The sequence below is a fragment of the Rhineura floridana genome, chromosome 8 (genome assembly GCF_030035675.1).
Source record: "Rhineura floridana isolate rRhiFlo1 chromosome 8, rRhiFlo1.hap2, whole genome shotgun sequence".
Lineage (NCBI taxonomy): Eukaryota > Metazoa > Chordata > Lepidosauria > Squamata > Rhineuridae > Rhineura > Rhineura floridana.
This window is the reverse complement of record NC_084487.1, coordinates 76626585-76645332: the sequence shown is the minus strand read 5'-3', so window position 1 is coordinate 76645332 and position 18748 is coordinate 76626585. Positions and strand designations below refer to the sequence as shown.

At 40.6% G+C, this 18748-nt stretch overlaps 1 protein-coding gene across 4 annotated transcripts in view; it reads right to left on the bottom strand.

Moving 5' to 3' along the window:
* Positions 1 to 680: 680 nt before the first annotated feature.
* The window catches only part of PPM1H (protein phosphatase, Mg2+/Mn2+ dependent 1H), a 152897-nt gene continuing 134829 nt past the window's right edge, over positions 681 to 18748 (bottom strand). For 2 of the 4 annotated variants that reach the window (XM_061639853.1, XM_061639854.1), the window contains exons 8-10: positions 11775 to 11882; positions 8046 to 8197; positions 681 to 4288 (exon numbers count right to left, since the gene is read on the bottom strand). In XM_061639853.1, coding sequence (XP_061495837.1) covers positions 4141 to 4288; positions 8046 to 8197; positions 11775 to 11882 — 408 coding nt within the window. In that variant the 3' untranslated portion in view covers positions 681 to 4140. The remainder of the gene's footprint in view (positions 4289 to 8045; positions 8198 to 11774; positions 11883 to 18748) is intronic. The other 2 variants (XM_061639855.1, XM_061639856.1) reach the window with 2 other exon arrangements.

Sequence of the window (18748 nt, the reverse complement as noted above, 5' to 3'; positions counted from 1 at the left end):
TTGAATCCCCCCATCTCTGCCAGTATTTATAATATATTTGTAGAATAGAACTAATAGCAGTTGGGCTCACCAAACCTCTGCAACATGCATTACAGCTTTCACTAAGTTTTATTCTTAAGCATGCTTCTATCTTCTGACTTCTAATTACCGAAAAGCAATTAAAATACAATAAAATGCTAGTTGACATATATTCACTTGACAGTAATAGGGTACAAATTGTTTTAAAGTAATTTTGCCCATATGCAGAAACTGCTAGCAGCTGTTCAGTAATCAGTATGTGCTTTCACATAATTTTACAAGCAGTGTTCCACTGACCAAAGCCATACACAAATTTAATATAACCAATTGGGAACTTGCTCTCTAATTCACAGCTGGGTAAATCAGACCTAGAAGTAGGGCTTTCAAAATGTATTCACATCAATTTTCTTCTCTGCTTATTCCCACCATTCTTTCAGCAAGCAGAATTGACAGCTAACTATTTGAACATGCACCTGACTACAACAGAACTTGACAAATGGAAAAATGTAAAAAGACACTGTACCTATGGAACTATACTTGGGTTGAGACAGCTCAAAAGAAATCTCAAGATCTGAGAGTTCTAGACTTGGTCTCGTATTTTCGCAGGCAGATTTCACCATCTATATATCCCAGAAAAAAGCTCACAGCAATATTACCCAAAATAAAGAGCCAAAAAAAGGTTTTATATTTATTTTTTTACAATATCATTTTAAAACTTTGTTGTGCATACATTTTTCCAGCTTCCTTCTTTATTTCATTGCACTTAAACATTTCAAAACACATAAAATATATCCCTTTACTAAACATTTTTGTTCTCATGTTACAAAAAAGTTTTGACATTTCACAGTCACAATGCTTAAGTACATTGATCCAAACAATTTTATCCAACAGACTCTTTTCATAGTTTAGAACGCTGAGCCCAGAAAATAGTACATTCCTTACTTACAGTCACTGTACCAATAAAGGAAGAAAATGGCAGAATTAAAATGAAATACAATGGAACATCAGAATAAAGTGGAGGTTGACAGGGAAAAGCCTCCTTCAAGTATAATGTAGGTAGAATTTGGCAGAATGATTGAAGAGGTATTTGGCCACTGTCTACATCCTCTTCATACAGCCGGAAAGCTACGAATGTGCAATTTTCACATAACTCACAATATGAGATGCAAAACTTCAGGTGTGCATTATGCAAAGGGCAAGAGAATTAAGGAATTTGATAGGTTTGTAGTGTATGAATGACAAGTAAAGCTCAAAGGAATGACCTATGAAGAGTTTTTTACTTCAGCATGGCACACAGAGAAGCACTTTGAAGTACCTTCGTGCAGTGGAGACTGGTGGCTCCAATGTCAGTCAGGCAGTGAATCTGCTCCGGGTTTTAGTCTGAACTTTCAAGAAGCTGTCCAAAGTGCCAGGTAGATTGACAGCTCCTTGAAAGTTCAGACTAAAACCTAGAGCAGATTCACTGCTCCACTGACATTGGAGCCACCAGCCTCCACTTCCTCCTTCAACAATTTTAAAGTTTCTTTATGGTTTTAATGATCTTGTGCTGCTGGTTTTAAAATTTAATTAAGAAGCACCCGTTTCATGGGCATTGGGGGAGTACTGAAAGAGAGCTCTTTGATTATTTGATAAAAAATAAAATTATAATGGTAAGTAGTATCAAGGACTACTAGATGAACTCAGCAAATGACATTTTAGGTTACATCTGTCAAATCTTAACTGTAAGGAGGAATTTCCCTTGAGTTGCAATACATCTTTACAAGAACTGAAAATGGCAGACAGAATCAGGAGATTGTTCCAGAATATTTTAAAATCAAGGGAGGAGGAAAGAGATGCTAGATGAGGTAAGTGACCTAATAAAATGTATCTCAAGGGCATTTTCTATACTTCTAATTTGCAAATATGGTCAATCTTATCACTGATAGATTTTACAATCCAAGATTCAACACTGATCATATGGTTGTAACTGCTTCATATAAGACAAATGAATTTCCTCTATCTTTTCTCTCAATCTTCCAATTCTGGCCTAGGTGAGATAGGCAATATGAAAGACTGAGTTCCCCCCAGTTCTCTTTGGATAAGTTATTTAGTTGCCAATAGAATTGAAATGTATAGTGGCCCAATGACAATTTCCAACCCACCATTTTTCCAAGCTATACTGAAGTGCCCTTAATGTCCAGTAACCTTTTACACTGTAACCTGCTTAGCTTTAAACATGATTTCCAACAGTGTTTGGGGTTGTTGAAGCAGCAACAGAGTGAATGTAGCTCGATTATTTCTATGAGTAGACAATGCTAAATTCCATGTTATAATTTTGAAGAATACTTTTAAGTTTTACTACACACATGGAATTCAATTATAAATATGTGTCAGGGAAATGTGAACTAAATTTTGCTGTCCTAATAGAACTTACCTTTCAAAAAACCAAAAAATGGGAATACCGTTTGCATAGGTCTCTACTGGGTTTGGCAAATGTCTCATGCTACAGCCTAGTAATAAAGAGTAAGGGGTGAGATCCAGCTCCACCCCCTGCTTCACTGAATGCATAAGCAGAAAACACGTTTACTCACCTACAGGAGAAAGGGCAAAAATTCCAAAGATAGCCTCTTACAGTTTACAGAGTGCCATTGTGTAGGTTTTCCAACAGTAGGATGAGTCTTTAAAGGGGAGAAAGGAGTTCCATTCACTTCTGTCTAGTTCCTGTCCATCAGAACGTATAAAATGTTCATCTAGAAAGTGCAATGCTATCTTGAAACTAAGTATATGCTTCTATAGTTCTTGGCTAGGGAGATAATACCTGAGGAACTAAATTTTGAGTCACTTATAACCATTCAAATGATGATCATTTGGGAAAGGGGAAAAGACTGATATTCCCATTCTAGAATACATAACCTGTATGGCTGTACAGGTAAATGTAAATCCTTTGCTTAAGTAAGGTTCTTACTGAAATGTTTGCTGCAATCTATTCTGATGCTACATGAATATTCAGAGAGCACAAGTACCAGAACAGCAAACAAACTGAAGGGTCTCATCTTTCCTGCAGTGGCTCTCCCTATACCTTCCAAATTAATGTCAAGTACTACGACTGGCCATTACAGTATCACAGAAGCAGTAAAAGAAATTAATGCTGAAAGGGTAGCGCATGAAAAGATAAACAGCTACTGTTCTGGAGGAGACTTCTAAAACATACCACCCTTAGATATTTAAAGAAAAAAAATCAGAAGACAAAAAATTACGAAGTACAACAAATTAAACAGTACTTATATAATGATCCTTTCAACAGGATATACTTGGAGAAAATAGAAGCATTCAATGAATGAAAATTTGTGCCAAACAAAAGTGATTTCTGGGGAAGTCTTTCTAAAGTAAGAATTCTCCCAGTTTGCTACATCATAGTTATACATACAAAAATCTTGACAAAAAGGGACACATTTCCAGCCAAACAACTTCCCTATTCTCTTAGGCAACTTTGCTAACAAGTGCTAGACCATGTCCAGAGAAAAAGTTTCCTTCACCGCCTAAATATATAAAAGGAACTGTAAGTTCCAAAATGTTTATGATGGTGTACAAGAGCAAAAAGCCTGAATTATATACATAAATAAAACTCTTTAGAAGTTATCTACTAACAGCTTTTGAACAAACAATCATTAAATGTCATATCAGGCTTTGTTCACCTTAATACCTTATAAATTAAATTTGTTCAAAAGCAAAGTTAACCATTCAACTTATACTGGGGGATACTGGCTACATTACCAGTTTTAACAATGGTTTTTCCAATTCACATCTCAAATGGCATTTCCAGCTACATTAAACTGGTAAAGAAAAAATCTATCAGGTCACAGCAAGGTCCTCACCAAGAAAACACTAATGTATTAGCAGCATTAAAGTTCTGGTTCTGATATGCACGCACACAAAAAGAAACCCATAGGAAAGCTGCGCTTTCTAGGAGATGCCTTTAAATCAAGTACAATTCAGCCTCTATGTTTCACACAGAAGCATCCAAGTCCACTCAAGGTTAGAATATAATATTTCAGTTAAGCATCTCTTCTCTTGATAACCTATCTTTTCCAAAGATTCTTACTAATAGCACATCTTCCCTTTTACCAGCACTGATGCTTGTTTTTACACGACTCTGTTTCCATGTATTAAAGGAATAATGTAGACAGAAATATCATCTCCTGAGCCCAGTCTGTCATTGGATATCCTCCAGCCTCTGTCCTTCAGTACTCCTCTTGCTCGCATTACCAAATCCTGAGCTGCTAATGTGTACCTGTGCAAAGAAAAAACAGCCACAGATTATAGGTCTTGTACAATAGCAAAGTTTTATTACTTGCAGGGCAGGGGAAGCATTCCAAATAGTTGTGCTCCCATTTTACAGACTAGTCAAATCTGAGAAGATTGCCAGCCTTCTGCTTATACAGCAGTCTTTCCCAACCTAGTAGCCCGAAGAATTGAGAACGCAATTTCCATCAGCCTCAGCCAGCATGGCCATAGTCATGATGGCAGTTATAACTCCAAAAACATCTGGAGGGCACCAAGCTGGGAAATGCTGCAATACAGGCTGTTTCTCAATAACACAATAAACATACTTCATCATGTATAATTAATGTCAATCAGTTCTTAGTCTGGCAATGTGAATCAGTTTAGTCTCATAAAAAAGGATACTAGTGTACATGTCAAGTATAGTTGCTAGGAACAGAAAACTATCACAACATTAGATTTGTGCAGAGTGGTAGAGTTTGTAATAGTCCAAAACTGTAAACCTGAGTACGAGGCTTAACCATTCCTTCTCCCAAAGTTCTAGGGCAGCCTTTCCCAACCAGTGTGCCTCCAGATGTTGTTGGACCACAACTCCCATCTTTCCTGACTATTGGCAATGCTGGCTGAGGCTGATGGGAGTTGTGGTCGAACAACATCTGGAGGCACACTGGTTGGGAAAGGCTGTTCTAGGGCATATCGGATATTACAACTTTGATCAAGATTCAGATATTTTATAAGACTATTTGGGGAAGGGGCATAGCATGTAAACGGCCCTTGGTGCTTGAGGTAAACACACAACATTTTCAGGCAATATATACCCAAGACTCCTGCCTCAACCACTGGAGAGATTCTGCCAGTCTGTGTAGAGCATACTGAGCAAGAGTAACCAGCAATCTGACGCAGCTAGTTTCCTGTCTTCCTAAGACATAACCATATCCAGAGTGTAGGGGCCAAACCAGATGAAACGTTGGAGATCCATGATCAGATCTCCTGTCTCTCTTGCCAAAACACACACACAGAGCTATAAATTGCAGCAGGACCTCAGTGCTAGGAGAACTTTTCCCTTTCTTAGTATCAATCACACACATCTAGCCCTAATACTTGCCCCATTAGGGAAAACATGGGCCCTAATACAAAAAGTAAAAGATGCCAGACATTACTATATTGATGACTGGGGGGGGGGAGGGTGTTGTGCCACATACAGAGGATTTTTATTGTCTGCTGGAATCACTCCATGTGTATTCTTTTCAGTAAGGAGCTGAAAGAAAACCTGTGGAAATTTGCAGTCAACAGCACAACAAAAGGATTCTCAGTACAAGTCAGAAAACAATTAAAACAGATAAAATCAATATGATATACATATCAGACACTGAGATGTACAATATGTAAAGCCTTAAAGTAGAATGTGACGGAACTGTTGTCTTACAAAATAAAAGCTTATTCTCTTTGTATTCTTAAAAACAGGGATGAGGAACCTTTTCTGGCTGGTGGGCCAGACTGTTACCCCCCCCCATCCCTGGCAGGCCAAATTTGACAGGCGGGTGGGGCCATCCACCCATCAATCACCTGATGTTATAGTGGCATAAGGTGATGCCGTGTTTTGAAGCACAGTACAGGGCTTATTGAATGCTCTTTGCAAGGCTGCTTGCAAAGGATTTTAAAACAGCATCATGCTACTCCTTTAGACCTTCAATTTTCAGAGTTTAAAGGAGCAGCACAAAGCTGCTGCAAAGAACACTGGGAGGGAGAAGTAGTTTCCACTGAATGGAAACCACTTTCCCCTCCTTGAGCAAGGTGCGCTCACTGTACCCATCAGCTGATACCTTGCTCCAGCAAGGGAACAGTCGGGAGTCCACTCTTAACTTCCAATTGTTCTTTTGAAGCTCCATACTTGTCCACCCCATACCTGATATTATGTATGACATCAGAGGTAGAGCAGGTGGGATATAAATTTAATTAATAAATTATAAATCAATAAATAGACTTTCATAGAGTGGGGAGGGTGGCTTATGGGCTTCCCGTGGTGAACTTTGACTTTTATACTTTGTTTACATATATGTTTATGTAAATGGATATTGTTTATGTATTTTGCTTTGTAAATTAATTATATATATATATATATTATTGTACCTTGCGTATTCTATTGTAAACCGCTTTGAGATCTTTTAGCTAGTAAGTGGTCTACAAATGGAAATAATAATAATAATAAACAGCTTAAATTCCAGTGCATCTCTTTAAGATCTGTGTTTATGGATTCACCTACTCAGATGCCTCCATGGCGCAGAGTGGTAAGCGGCAGTAACATAGCCGAAGCTCTGCTCATGGCCAGAGTTCGATTCCAACGGAAGGAGGAAGTCGAATCTCCGGTAAAAGGGGTCGAGGTCCACTCAGCCTTCCATCCATCCATGGTTGGTAAAATGAGTACCCGGCATATGCTGGGGGGTAAAGAAAGGCCGGGGACGGAACTGGCAATCCCACCCCATATATACGGTCTGCCTAGTAAACGTCGCAAGATGTCACCCTAAGAGTCGGAAATGTCTTGCACTACAAGTATGGGGACACCTTTACCTTTTTACTCCCAAGTAAGTGTGAAAAGGATAACAGCTCTAGTTAACTCAGTTTCCCTAAATGTATTCCATATTATTATTTATTTATTATTTTATTGATACCCCACCCTTCCTTCCAGCAGGAGCCATATCCCACAGAAACTCATCCATTCATCTGACACATTTCCAGAGAGGGAAATGAATAATTTTCCCCCACTCTCCAAAGTTTTTCTTTAAAGCTTAGAAGTATTTCCTAGTGTGAAACCTTAATTGCCTTAAGTTATGCCATAAATTATTTCACTATCTTAAATTATGCTGGGATGAAGGATTTATGCTGGTGTATCTCCAGTTTAGATGGGGTGAGAGACTTACACTGGCTGAGACCTAGCTCAGCTGGGAAAGCCCAAGATCCACTAAACCTCTTCTGACAGTTCTTGGGTTTATATTGCCCTATACTCACCAGAGAACTGCAACAGGGTTATAGCAGTGTCACATGCTTTCTACAGCAACAGAAATATAATTTCTAGAATCAGGTTGTGGGAAGAATATAGGGATGGATATTTTCAAAAAAAGCAAGGAAATGGAATCAAATAGTTGTAAGGAACGTCCCCAAAACTCTAGTCATCAATCTGTTATAAACATACATTTCTATTCTCTTCTACTCTATCATTTCCAAAAAATGACAATGGTGCCTTACATTGCCCAAGAAACATACATCTGCTGAAGATTTTCAAAAAGTTAGAACTAATAAGCTGTACTAAGGTAAAGGGCCCAGATCATATATATCACCTTGTATATCAGACTCGTGTACAATCACCTTTGAAGAGATTAGGGACAAAATGATACATTCCAGCTTCTTGCTAACCATCTAGTTACGTGAAATTCCATACAATGAAATGCTATTTATATTCACCAACATAAAAATTGAAATGTACGAGTTCACTGCAAAATGGTTTTAAAAATCATCATTGGCTGTACTTTGTTTATTTATTAATCCTCCCTTTACACAAACTTCCCAAAGATGGTTACAAGTCATTAAGAACTTGTTCTTGTATGTTAAATGTAAGGAAGGAAATAAATAAATAAATGGTAAATTCCTATCACATAGGAGCCAGTAATTTTCAGAAAAACACAATGCATAGTCATATCCTAAAAAAAAGGGCAAGGGGAAATCTGAAAGACACCCTTGCTAAATAAATATAAAAAGGAGAGATTGCAAACCTGTGGGGATCATCAGGGTCACAGTTTGGCAGGAAATTAGTGACAGCTTCTGCCACTTCTTCATTTAACAGTACATCCCATAGCCCATCTGTAGCTAAGATCAGAACATCATCAGGCCCATGCTCATACTGGAGAAGATCATATATCCTTACCTGACAAAACAAACAATTATGTGGAGGAGACAAAAACAAGTTGTTGCTTTTTTTTTAAATGAATAGATGTTGTGTGTTTCTCTCCTACCAGAAAACCTACTTAGTTCCCCTAAAGGATAATATCAATCATGGCCACAAAAACAGCCCTACACATTATAGAGGAGATGTTTAAAACAGAGACCACCTTATGAAGTGAGGCTCCAAGTGAGTTGCATCAGTACTGTGCCTTGTGTGCAGGTTTCCCTCAAGTATTGTAAATCAATACTTTAAAAACATTACCTGGTTCAATCCAACCCAACCAAGTAGTACAGAAAATCTGCTAACACAGCATTCATCCTGCAAATACATTAGGCAGGAATGCCATCACAAGACTATTCCAGTCTATAGCTTTTCACCAGGCTCTCGCTTTTAAAGCCATAACACAGAGGAAGCCAATGCATATTGCTTGCAGATCAGCTACATGACAATCAAGAGACCAACCTGAAGCTGATCTATGTATGCAAAGGTCAGAATATTCTTAAATGCTTTGACAGAACAGGAACCAACTAAAAATGTTCTCACATACCAGAGTATTTCTCATAGTTCTGTATGCAGATATACAGCTTATGAAAGAAATGATCTCTGACAGCCTGTTGAGTGTAGCATCTAAGATATATTCTTTGGCTGCCTTGTCAGATTTTATTGAACCAGGTTGAGGTCATTTTATGTTTTTCCAAGTGTGTCTTCTATTAGAAACAGGTCTGGCTGCCTGCATTACACTTCCCATTGTCAAACCACCTGGCTCCTTGCATTCCAAAACCAAAACCTTCAGGAGTCCTGCTGAATTACCAACAGAACACTTTTAATTACTCTAGCAATAACTGTGTTTTCAAAGAAGTGAAGTAGCAGACAAGAGAAAATTATTATCACTAGAATTTGAAAACAGCTCAGCCAGCTGGTAATGCTGACTTAACCTTGTGGTTGACAGGGCAGTGCTCTACCGTTGTTGAGAAACACACTTGGCATTGCGAAGAGAGCTGTTTATCCTCTCTTTGTGTTGCGTAAATCTTAGAAATCCAAGAATAGGAGATGTATATGGAGTACTTCGACTTCTTGACACAGGTCCCAGTGCAAACCTTCAATTTTCCATTTAACCAAAGGGAAAATTGGATTTTAAAAAATGATGTGCCATTTTAATTTCATTTACTAAGGTGCAATATGTGGTTAAGGATGAGTCTCATTAAAAGGGTCAAAATAGAATCCAAAAGTTGGCAAGTCCACTGCTATGGGACATTACTTAACATCCTCTAAATGCCAACAAAGTGTTACAACACAACATATCACTTATTATTCCCCCCCTCACTAGTCAAAAGCAAAATCCAGTCATCTCATATTGTAAGGCTAGATCTCCTTCCTATTAAAGTATGTATCAAAACATCATACTGAATATACAGCAGCTTGTGCATAATTATAGCAAATCCTTTAAAATATTAAATCTAGCTAACGAACACAAAAATACTCAAAAGCTGTGAGTCAACACTTAACCTTTTTAATACATATTGGTTGCTAACAATTAAACAACATCTTGAAAGGCAAAAACCAGATGAACATTCCGCACATGCCCAGAATAGGAGGCCAAGCTTTCATGTTCACACATTGCAGTCCCACAGTCTTTGAGAAGTCACTGTACCAATATCCAAAGTCTCAAGAATCAACTAATAAATCCTTTCTTCCTTATTAAAAAGGATGCATGGACTTGGGATAAGAAAAAAGCCAAGACAACTAATGATAAAATAAATTAGACCACCTGACACCATTATTATGTCAGATGACAACTTCAAATAGGCACATTCTCAATGCCCATCAGCTGACCAATGCTGAGCATGATCTCTCGGAAGGCATGCTGTCAGCTGACTGATTTGATTTGATTTACCCACCTGCCTCTTTGAATCTACACCCTGTTGAGCCTCAGCTCTCCCTGAAGGAGCAGGGAGGGGAGAGGCATGAGTTTCAGGTGCTTCAGCTGCCAGAAGGCGCAGAATACCTAGGAGTTGTTGAGTCTGCTCGGGGTCTTGGGGGGGGGGCAGTGAACTTGAACTCCAGCCAATTCCCACAGGTGGCGTGAGCTCCATAGAGGAGAGTGCACCGCCCCCAGTTGTTCCCAAGAGCCCGTCAGGGGACGCCTCAGAGGTTGTACCAACTACTCCCTTGCCAAGCAGTTCCCAGGACGCTTCCAGCGTGACGCCACCTCCTGACCTTGAACCTGCAGCCCAAGAGCAGGTGTCTTCCGACGAGCTGTTGGAAACACGCCCCCCCCTCGCCTCACACCCGCCGCCTTGAGAAGCGGACAGGGCAGAGACAGGACTTACGAAGGAGTCAGAGATTACGATCAAAAACGTTCCCTACATGAGCTGGCCTCTCAAAGAGGGGAGTCGCTGAGTCAACTTCCTTCACATGCCGCAGAGCATGTCTGGAGTGTAGTTAAGGGTTTCTAGTGAGTAAGGCAGGTTTCTATATGAAGCGCAATGTCCTAGATGTATCCATTACTCTAATAAAGCAAGATTTAATTGCACCCGCATCTCCGTCCCGTGGTTCCAGCTCTGGACGGGACACACCCAAACAGAAAAATCTACACCCACAAAATAGTCTCATTAGCATCTCTGCAACTCTTGCGGTTCTTCTGGGTAGCCTCCTTCCTTAAGAAACAGTCGTATATTTTATGAAAGTGATTGTCTGAAACGGGGAGACAGCTATCTTGGTGTTATTGTGGGCTTAGAGTTCCATGTGAACATGTTCTAAACGAGACAGAAAATGAATGTTGACAGCTATGCAAAGTTCAGAGTGTGATGTGCAATACACCTGAAGTAGGTTATTTCTCTCCATGGACTTAAAGAGAAGCAGTCAACATAAGCAGTCCTCTGCATTACCCACTTTACAGTTGATCAACAAAGCTACTTCAATAAAATAAACCCTCTCTTAATTGCATTGTGCGCTGACAAACATAAAAATATAATACAAGTGATTTATGTTTGTTTGTTTTTAAAAAAGTCTAGTCCTCAGCAGTATTATCTATAGTACTCATTAATTAAGCCTCTTTTAGGGTGGGTTTTTTTTTAAAAAAAACATATTAACACCCACTGAATAGCTCTTCTATGTTTCCTGTCCTGTAGCAAATTCCAGTGCAGAATGCCAAGTGTCCAAGTCATGGTTCTATATCTTTTATACTAATATTCTGTCAAATGTGTTTTATGGGCTTTCTAAATCCCTCTAGATAGCTATACATTTTATTTACATCCCCTATCAGTCTTTGGCTACAATTCTAAACTCATTACTAGGGAGTGAGCCCCACTGAACAAAGAAACTTACTTTTGAGTAAAACATACACAGAATAGAGCTCTTAAGAAACAGAGTTTGGCCATCTTTTCCTTAAGCCATAACCATGTTCCTTATTCAAAGTGCCAAAGCAGCCATTTTTCATGTGAATACTTCCTAAACTTTCACAAGCAGATTTAACAAACTATGATGTGTCGCAAAGACGTTTTTAAAAATAGTTTAGTTCCCTTGTCCTGTCCCCATAATAAAGGTGTGAATGTTCTACCTCTGGTGACGAGGATAAAAAAGGCTTGATGTAGATGTTAGAATCGTGCACCTTCAGGTCATGGTCTCCAAGTCCTCTCGTAACTCCAATAGTTGCCATGACACGAGCCTGGGAACAGAGAGACAAACCAGTCCTAAGGCTGTTCTGAGTGACAGGAGTATATGTGAAAACTGTTACCAGAAACTGAACCAATACATCATGATCAAAAGGCCTCTTCATGTATTCAGTCTACCTGAATGAAGGGGCAAGTGGGAACTGATGAGAAAACTCCACCACATTGATGATGTATGTGCTGGGCATTCTTCCTGGTCAATACATGATCAGCATTAGTCTGAAGGGGAAGTTGTCTTACTCATGTGTAGGGTTTCCAACATGGGACAGGAACACTAATCATTCAGGGTTCCTGTCCCATGCTGGAAATCCTACATGCAAGTAAGACAACTGCAATTAGTCTAATGCGAATCCTGTGTTGGCTGGTGAGGATTTTCTGTGCACGCAGCTTCATCCAGGGCTTTCCTCCTGCATTCCCATATGCCCCTTCATACATTCAAACTGAATCCCTAAAGAGGGCAAAAGACACCCAGGATAGCTAATATCACTAAGATCAATAGAAGATGCCATGCATTTAACAACATAATCAAAAATCCCACTAGATATATTTTTCTAATACACACTTATTTTGCACACCAAACACGCTCAATAACAGCACAATATTCGAGAACAGGCAAACAACCTACACCACCCCAATTACAACACAGAAGAACTGAGCAAAGCCAAGAATTTGTGGTACTAGGGAAGAACAACAGACAAGTACAAGTAGCGCTGTGACTAATGACGCAACTGGGTCAAAGCCAAATGGAAGGCTGGAAGGGTTGATGTGCACAGATGCGAAAGGAGAGTCCGGAGTTGTACGACATACACAATAGGATGGCAAACACAGAAGAAGAGGAATGGGAGAGCTTTTACTCAGAAGTACAGGAAGAAATTGATCACGCACCAAAACAAGATGTTCTCATAATAGTGGGGGACTGGAATGCAAAAGTAGGGAACAGAGAATAACTAGGAATTGTGGAAAATGGGGCTTAGGAAACAGAAATGAAGCAGGAGAAAGGCTTGTTGAATTCTGTGAAGCCAATAATTTGTTTCTTGCAAACACAGTTTTGAGCAACCAAAAAGAGTACTGTACACATAGACATCATCAAATGGTCATATAGGAATCAAATTGATTATATAATTGGCAGCAGAAGATGGAGAACTTCCAAACTTTCTGCAAAAACAAGACCAGGAGCAGACTGTGGTACAGATCACTGCCTTAATACCCCATGCAAGTAAAGTAATGCTCAAGATTCTACAACAAAGGCTCTTACCATATGTGGAGTGAGAAATGCCAGATGTCCAAGCTGGATTTAGAAAGGGAAGAGGTACCAGAGATCATATTCACAGAATCATAGAATAGTAGAGTTGGAAGGGGCCTATAAGGCCATCGAGTCCAACCCCCTGCTCAATGCAGGAATCCAAATCAAAGCATTCCCGACAGATGGCTGTCCAGCTGCCTCTTGAATTCCTCCAATGTCGGAGAGCCCACTACCTCTCTAGGTAATTGGTTCCGTTGTCGTATGACTCTAACAGGAAGTTTTCCTGATGTCCAGTCGAAATCTGGCTTCCTGCAACTTTAGCCCATTATTCCATGTCCTGCACTCTGGGACGATCGAGAAGAGATCCCTTTCATGTACTTGAAGAGTGCTATCATATCTCCCCTCAGTCTTCTCCAGGCTAAACATGCCCAGTTCTTTCAGGCTCTCCTCATAGGGCTTTGTTTCCAGTCCCCTGATCATCTTTGTTGCCCTCCTCTGAACCTGTTCCAGTTTGTCTGCATCCTTCTTGAAGTGCAGAGACCAGAACTGGACGCAATACTCAAGATGAGGCCTAACCAGTGCTGAATAGAGGGGAACTAATACTTCACGCGATTTGGAAACTATACTTCTGTTAATGCAGCCTCATATAGCATTTGCCATTTTTGCAGCCACATCACACTGTTGGCTCATAATCAGCTTGTGATCAACAACAATTCCAAGATCCTTCTAACATGTCGTACTGCTGAGCCAAGTATCCCCCATCTTATAACTGTGCATTTGGTTTCTTTTTCCTAAGTGTAGAACTTTGTATTTATCCCTGTTGAATTTCATTCTGTTATTTTCAGCCCAATGCTCCAGCCTATCAAGGTCCCTTTGAAGTTTGTTTCTGTCTTCCACAGTATTAGCTATGCCCCCCAACTTTGTATCATCTGCAAATTTGATAAGCATGCTTTGTACCTCCTCATCCAAGTCGTTAGTAAAAATGTTGAAGAGCACTGCGCCCAGGACCGAGCCCTGTGGTACCCCACTCGTTACTTCCACCCAGTTTGAGAAGGAACCATTGATAAGCACTCTTTGAGTACAATTCTGGAGCCAACTGCGGATCCATCTGATAGTTGTTCCATCCAGCCCACATATAGCGAGCTTGCTAATCAGAAGATCATGGGGCACTTTGTGAAAAGCTTTGCTGAAGTTGAGATATATTATGTCCACAGCATTCCCACAGTCTACAAGGGAGATTACCCGATCAAGAAATGAGATTAGATTAGTTTGGCAGGATTTGTTCTTCATAAATCCATGTTGGTTCCTAGTAATCACTGCATTGCTTTCAAGGTGCTTACAGATTGACTGCTTTATAATCTACTCCAGAGTTTTTCCAGGGATTGATGTTAGGCTGACTGGTCTGTAGTTCCCCGGTTCCTCCTTCTTGCCCTTTTTGAAGATAGGGACACCATGAGCTCTCCTCCAGTCATCCGGCACCTCACTAGTCCTCCATGATTTCGCAAATATAATAGACAGTGGTTCTGAGAGTTCTTCAGCCAGTTCCTACAATACTCTAGGATGCAGTTTATTGGGACCTGGAGATTTGAACTCGTTCAAAGTGATTAGGTATTCCTTGACCATTTGTCTATCAATCTCAAGCTCCAATCCTGCCCCTTCTACTTCATGTTTCCCGAGAGGGTCACAGACCCTTTTTTGGGAGAAGACTGAGCCAAAGTAGGAATTGAGCACTTTCTGCCTTTTCTTTGTCATCTGTTATCATTTTGCCATCCTCATTGAGTAGCTGTGCCACCATATCCTTTCTCTGTCTTTTACTATGGACATACCTGAAGAAAGCTTTTTTGTTGCTTTTAGCATCCCTCGCTAGCCTCAGTTCATTCTCAGCTTTAGCCTTCCTGACACCATCCCTGCAATTCTGCGATACCTGCCTGTACTCTTCCTTTGTGGCCTGGCCTTCTTTCCACTTCCTGTATGTGTCTTTTTTTTTGTTTTCAGGTCATCTCTAAACTTTTTGTGAAGCCACATTGGCTTCTTTTTCTGTTTTCCCCCTTTTTTCCTTGTTGGAATTGCTTGCCATTGCGCTTTTAGAATTTCCTTTTTTAGAAACTCCCACCCATCTTGGACTCCTTTTCTCATTAGGGTGGCTTGCTATGGAAGCGCACTTACAATTGTTCTGAGTTTATTAAAATCAGCTTTCCTGAAGTCCAGGGTGCGTATATGGTTACTCTCAGCTTTTGCTTCTGTTAAAATCAAGAATTCAAGTATGGTGTGGTCACTTTCCCCCAGAGTTCCCATAACTGCCACTTCATCCACCAAATCATCTCTATTGGTTAGAATCAAGTCCAGGATAGCTTCCTCCACTTTCTGTAGGAGGAAGTTATCACCAACACAAGTCAGAAATTTCTTGGAGGGGCCATGTTTGGCCGAATTTGTCTCCCAACAGATATCGGGATAATTGAAATCCCCCATTACTACTACTTGTTCTGAGTTTACTGAACCTTACTGAGTTGGTTAAAAACAGCTTTCCTGAAGTCAAGGGTACATGTATAGCTACTCCCCACTTTTGCTTCCTTTAAAATCAAGAACTCAAGTATAACATGGTCACTTTCTCCCAGAGTTCCCATAAGTACCATGTCATCCACTAAGTCAACTCTGTTGGTTAGATCAAGTCAAGGATAGCTGATCCTCTAATTCCTTCCTCCATTTTCTGTAGGAAAAATATATCAGCAATACAAGTCAGGACTTTTTTGGTGGAGCTGTGTTTGGCAGAATTTGTCTCCCAACAGATATTGGGGTCATTGAAGGTCCCCCATTACTACTGCATCATACCTCCTTGAAACATTGGCAGCAGTTTGCTTTTCAAAGGTTTCATCCTTGTCTTCTTGATTGGGTGGTTGGTAGTAGACTCCAACCACCATGTTCCTTTTATTCCTTGCCCCATTAATTTTAATCCAGATACTCTCGGTGGAGCTACCAAGCTCATCTTCCTGTATTTCTGTGCAGGGATATATATTTTTAACATATAGCGCAACTCTACCTCCCTTTTTATTCCTTCTGTTCTTCTTGAACAAGTTGTATCCTTCAATTGCTGTATTCCAGTCATGGGAGTCATCCCACCAAGTTTCAGTTATACCTATCAAGTCATAATTGCCCTCCTGTATTAAGGGTTCAAGTTTGTCCTGCTTGTTTCCCATGCTCTGTGCATTAGTATACAGATATTGAAGACCATGTGATTTATAGCTTGGCGTCCTTACTACATTTTTCTGAGGGCTGTTACTGGGCCCTATTAGAGCTGATCTCTCTGGTCCTGCTACTGTGCATAAGCCTTCATCAGTTGTTACCACCAAGTTTACGTCTCCCTCCCCTTTAGGATTCAGTTTAAAGCCCTTCTGATGAACTTCTCCATGCTGTGACCAAACACATTCTTCCCAGTCATTTTGTGGTCCCAGAATCCAAATCTCTCACGTCGGCACCACCTTTGTAGCCATTCATTCACACAGAGTATTTTTCTTTCCCTTTCTATTCCTCTTCTAAGTACTGGAAGGATGGATGAAAAAACTATCTGCGCCCCGAAGTCCTTGAGTTTCCTTCCCAGAGCTTCAAAGTCTGACGTGATTTCTTCATAGCTCCCTTTGGCAGTATCATTTGTTCCCACATGGATGAGAAGAAAGGGATACCTGTCAGTGGGCTTGATGAGTGATGGCAACCTTTCCGTCACATCTCTAATCCATCCTCCTGGTAGACAGCATACCTGGCAAGTCCACAGATCTTCTTGGCATACTTGGGTTTCGATCCCACGCAGTAGGGAGTCTCCCACTACTAGTACTCTTCTCTTCTTGTTGTGGGGCGTGGTTTCATTGTCCCTGCTTGATTGAGCTTCAGCCTCTTTCTTGTTGTTGCACAGGGTCTCCTGTAATTCTTCCACCACAGGCTGTCCTCCAGTCTCCTCGAGTGGTTGAAAGCAGTTCCATAGCTCCACTGGTGAACGGTGTCTTCTAGCTCTTCTGCTCCTAACTGTCACCCTTTCCCACGGAGTTTCCTCCACTTCGTTATTCCTCTCCAAAGCAGTCTCCTCTTCTGCTACCACTTGCTGTTGCTCCTCCACCTCCATGTCTCTTTGCTGCTGTTGTTCAGCGTTCTGTCTAAGAACCCTTCATCTTCTCTTATAGTACTCAGTGTGGCCACCCGCCGTTCCAGGCCTCTCACTTTTTCTTCCAACAGTGCCACGAGCTTGCATGTGTTGCACGTGTACGCCATGTTGTTCTCAGGCAAGAAAACAAACATGGCACAGACCTTGCAGGTCACACACCTTGCAGGCCACAACCACTGGAGAATCCTTCCCGTTCATACTCTCTTCTACCTTTTGTTTCTTTCTAACTACTTGTTTTGGAGTGGCCTGTGCTTTGTCCTGTCCTACTTCAGGGTAAACTTGAGAGTCCCAGTGGTGTGCAGAGCACTGCCAAGGAGAATTAGTGATTTTTTTAAAAAAAAAATTAGGGACCTCCCCCTTGACCTCCCCTGTGGAACTCCTTTGTCAAACTCCTGTTTGCCCTCCCTGTTCGCTCGCTCTCTGAAAGCTGGCTTGTTTATATGTCCTCTCCTGTAGATCAACAGAGACAGCTCCCTCTGCTCTGCTCTGTTAGGAGTCAGGAAGCAGAATGAGAGTCCCAGCACACACAGCTGCTGCTTGTTGCTCTCAGCAGTTCTCAGGCCATGCCCTTCAGCCAACATACATTGGATAATGGAAAGGACCAAGGAATTTCAGAAGAAAATCACCCTGTGCTTTATAGATTACAGCAAAGCCTTTGTTTGTGTAGATCATGAAAAACTATCGAATGCTTTATAACAAATGGGGGTGCCACAGCATCTGATTGTTCTGATGTGCAACCTATACTCTGGACAAGAGGCTACTGTAAGGACAGAATATGGAGAAACCGATTGGTTCCCCATCAGAAAGGGTGTGAGACAGGGGTGCATTTTATCACCCTATTTGTTTCATCTATATGCAGAACATATCATACAGAAAGCGGGATTGGACCAAGATGAAGGAGGTGTGAAAATTGGAGAAATATCAGTAATTTAAGATATGCAGATAATACCATACTACTAGCAGAAACCAGTAATGATTTGAAAAGAAAGCTGATCAAAGTTAAAGAGGAAAGCACAAAAGCAGGACTACAGCTGAACATCAAGAAGACTAAAGTAATGACAACAGAAGATTTATGTAACTTTAAAGTTGACAATGAGGACATTGAACTTGTCAAGGATTATCAATACCTTGGCACAGTCATTAACCAAAATGGAGACAACAGTCAAGAAATCAGAAGAAGGCTAGGACTGGTGAGGGTAGCTATGAGAGAACTAGAAAAGGTCCTTAAATGCAAAGATATATCACTGGACACTAAAGTCAGGATCATTCAGACCATGGTATTCCTGATCTGTATGGATGGATGTGAAAGTTGGACAGTGAAAAAGGCGGATAAGAGAAAAATCAACTCATTTGAAATATGGCGGAGGAGAGCTTTGCAGATACATTGACTGCAAAAAAGACAAATAATAGGGTGTTAGAACAAATTAAACCAGAACTATCACTAGAAGCTAAAATGATGAAACGGAGGT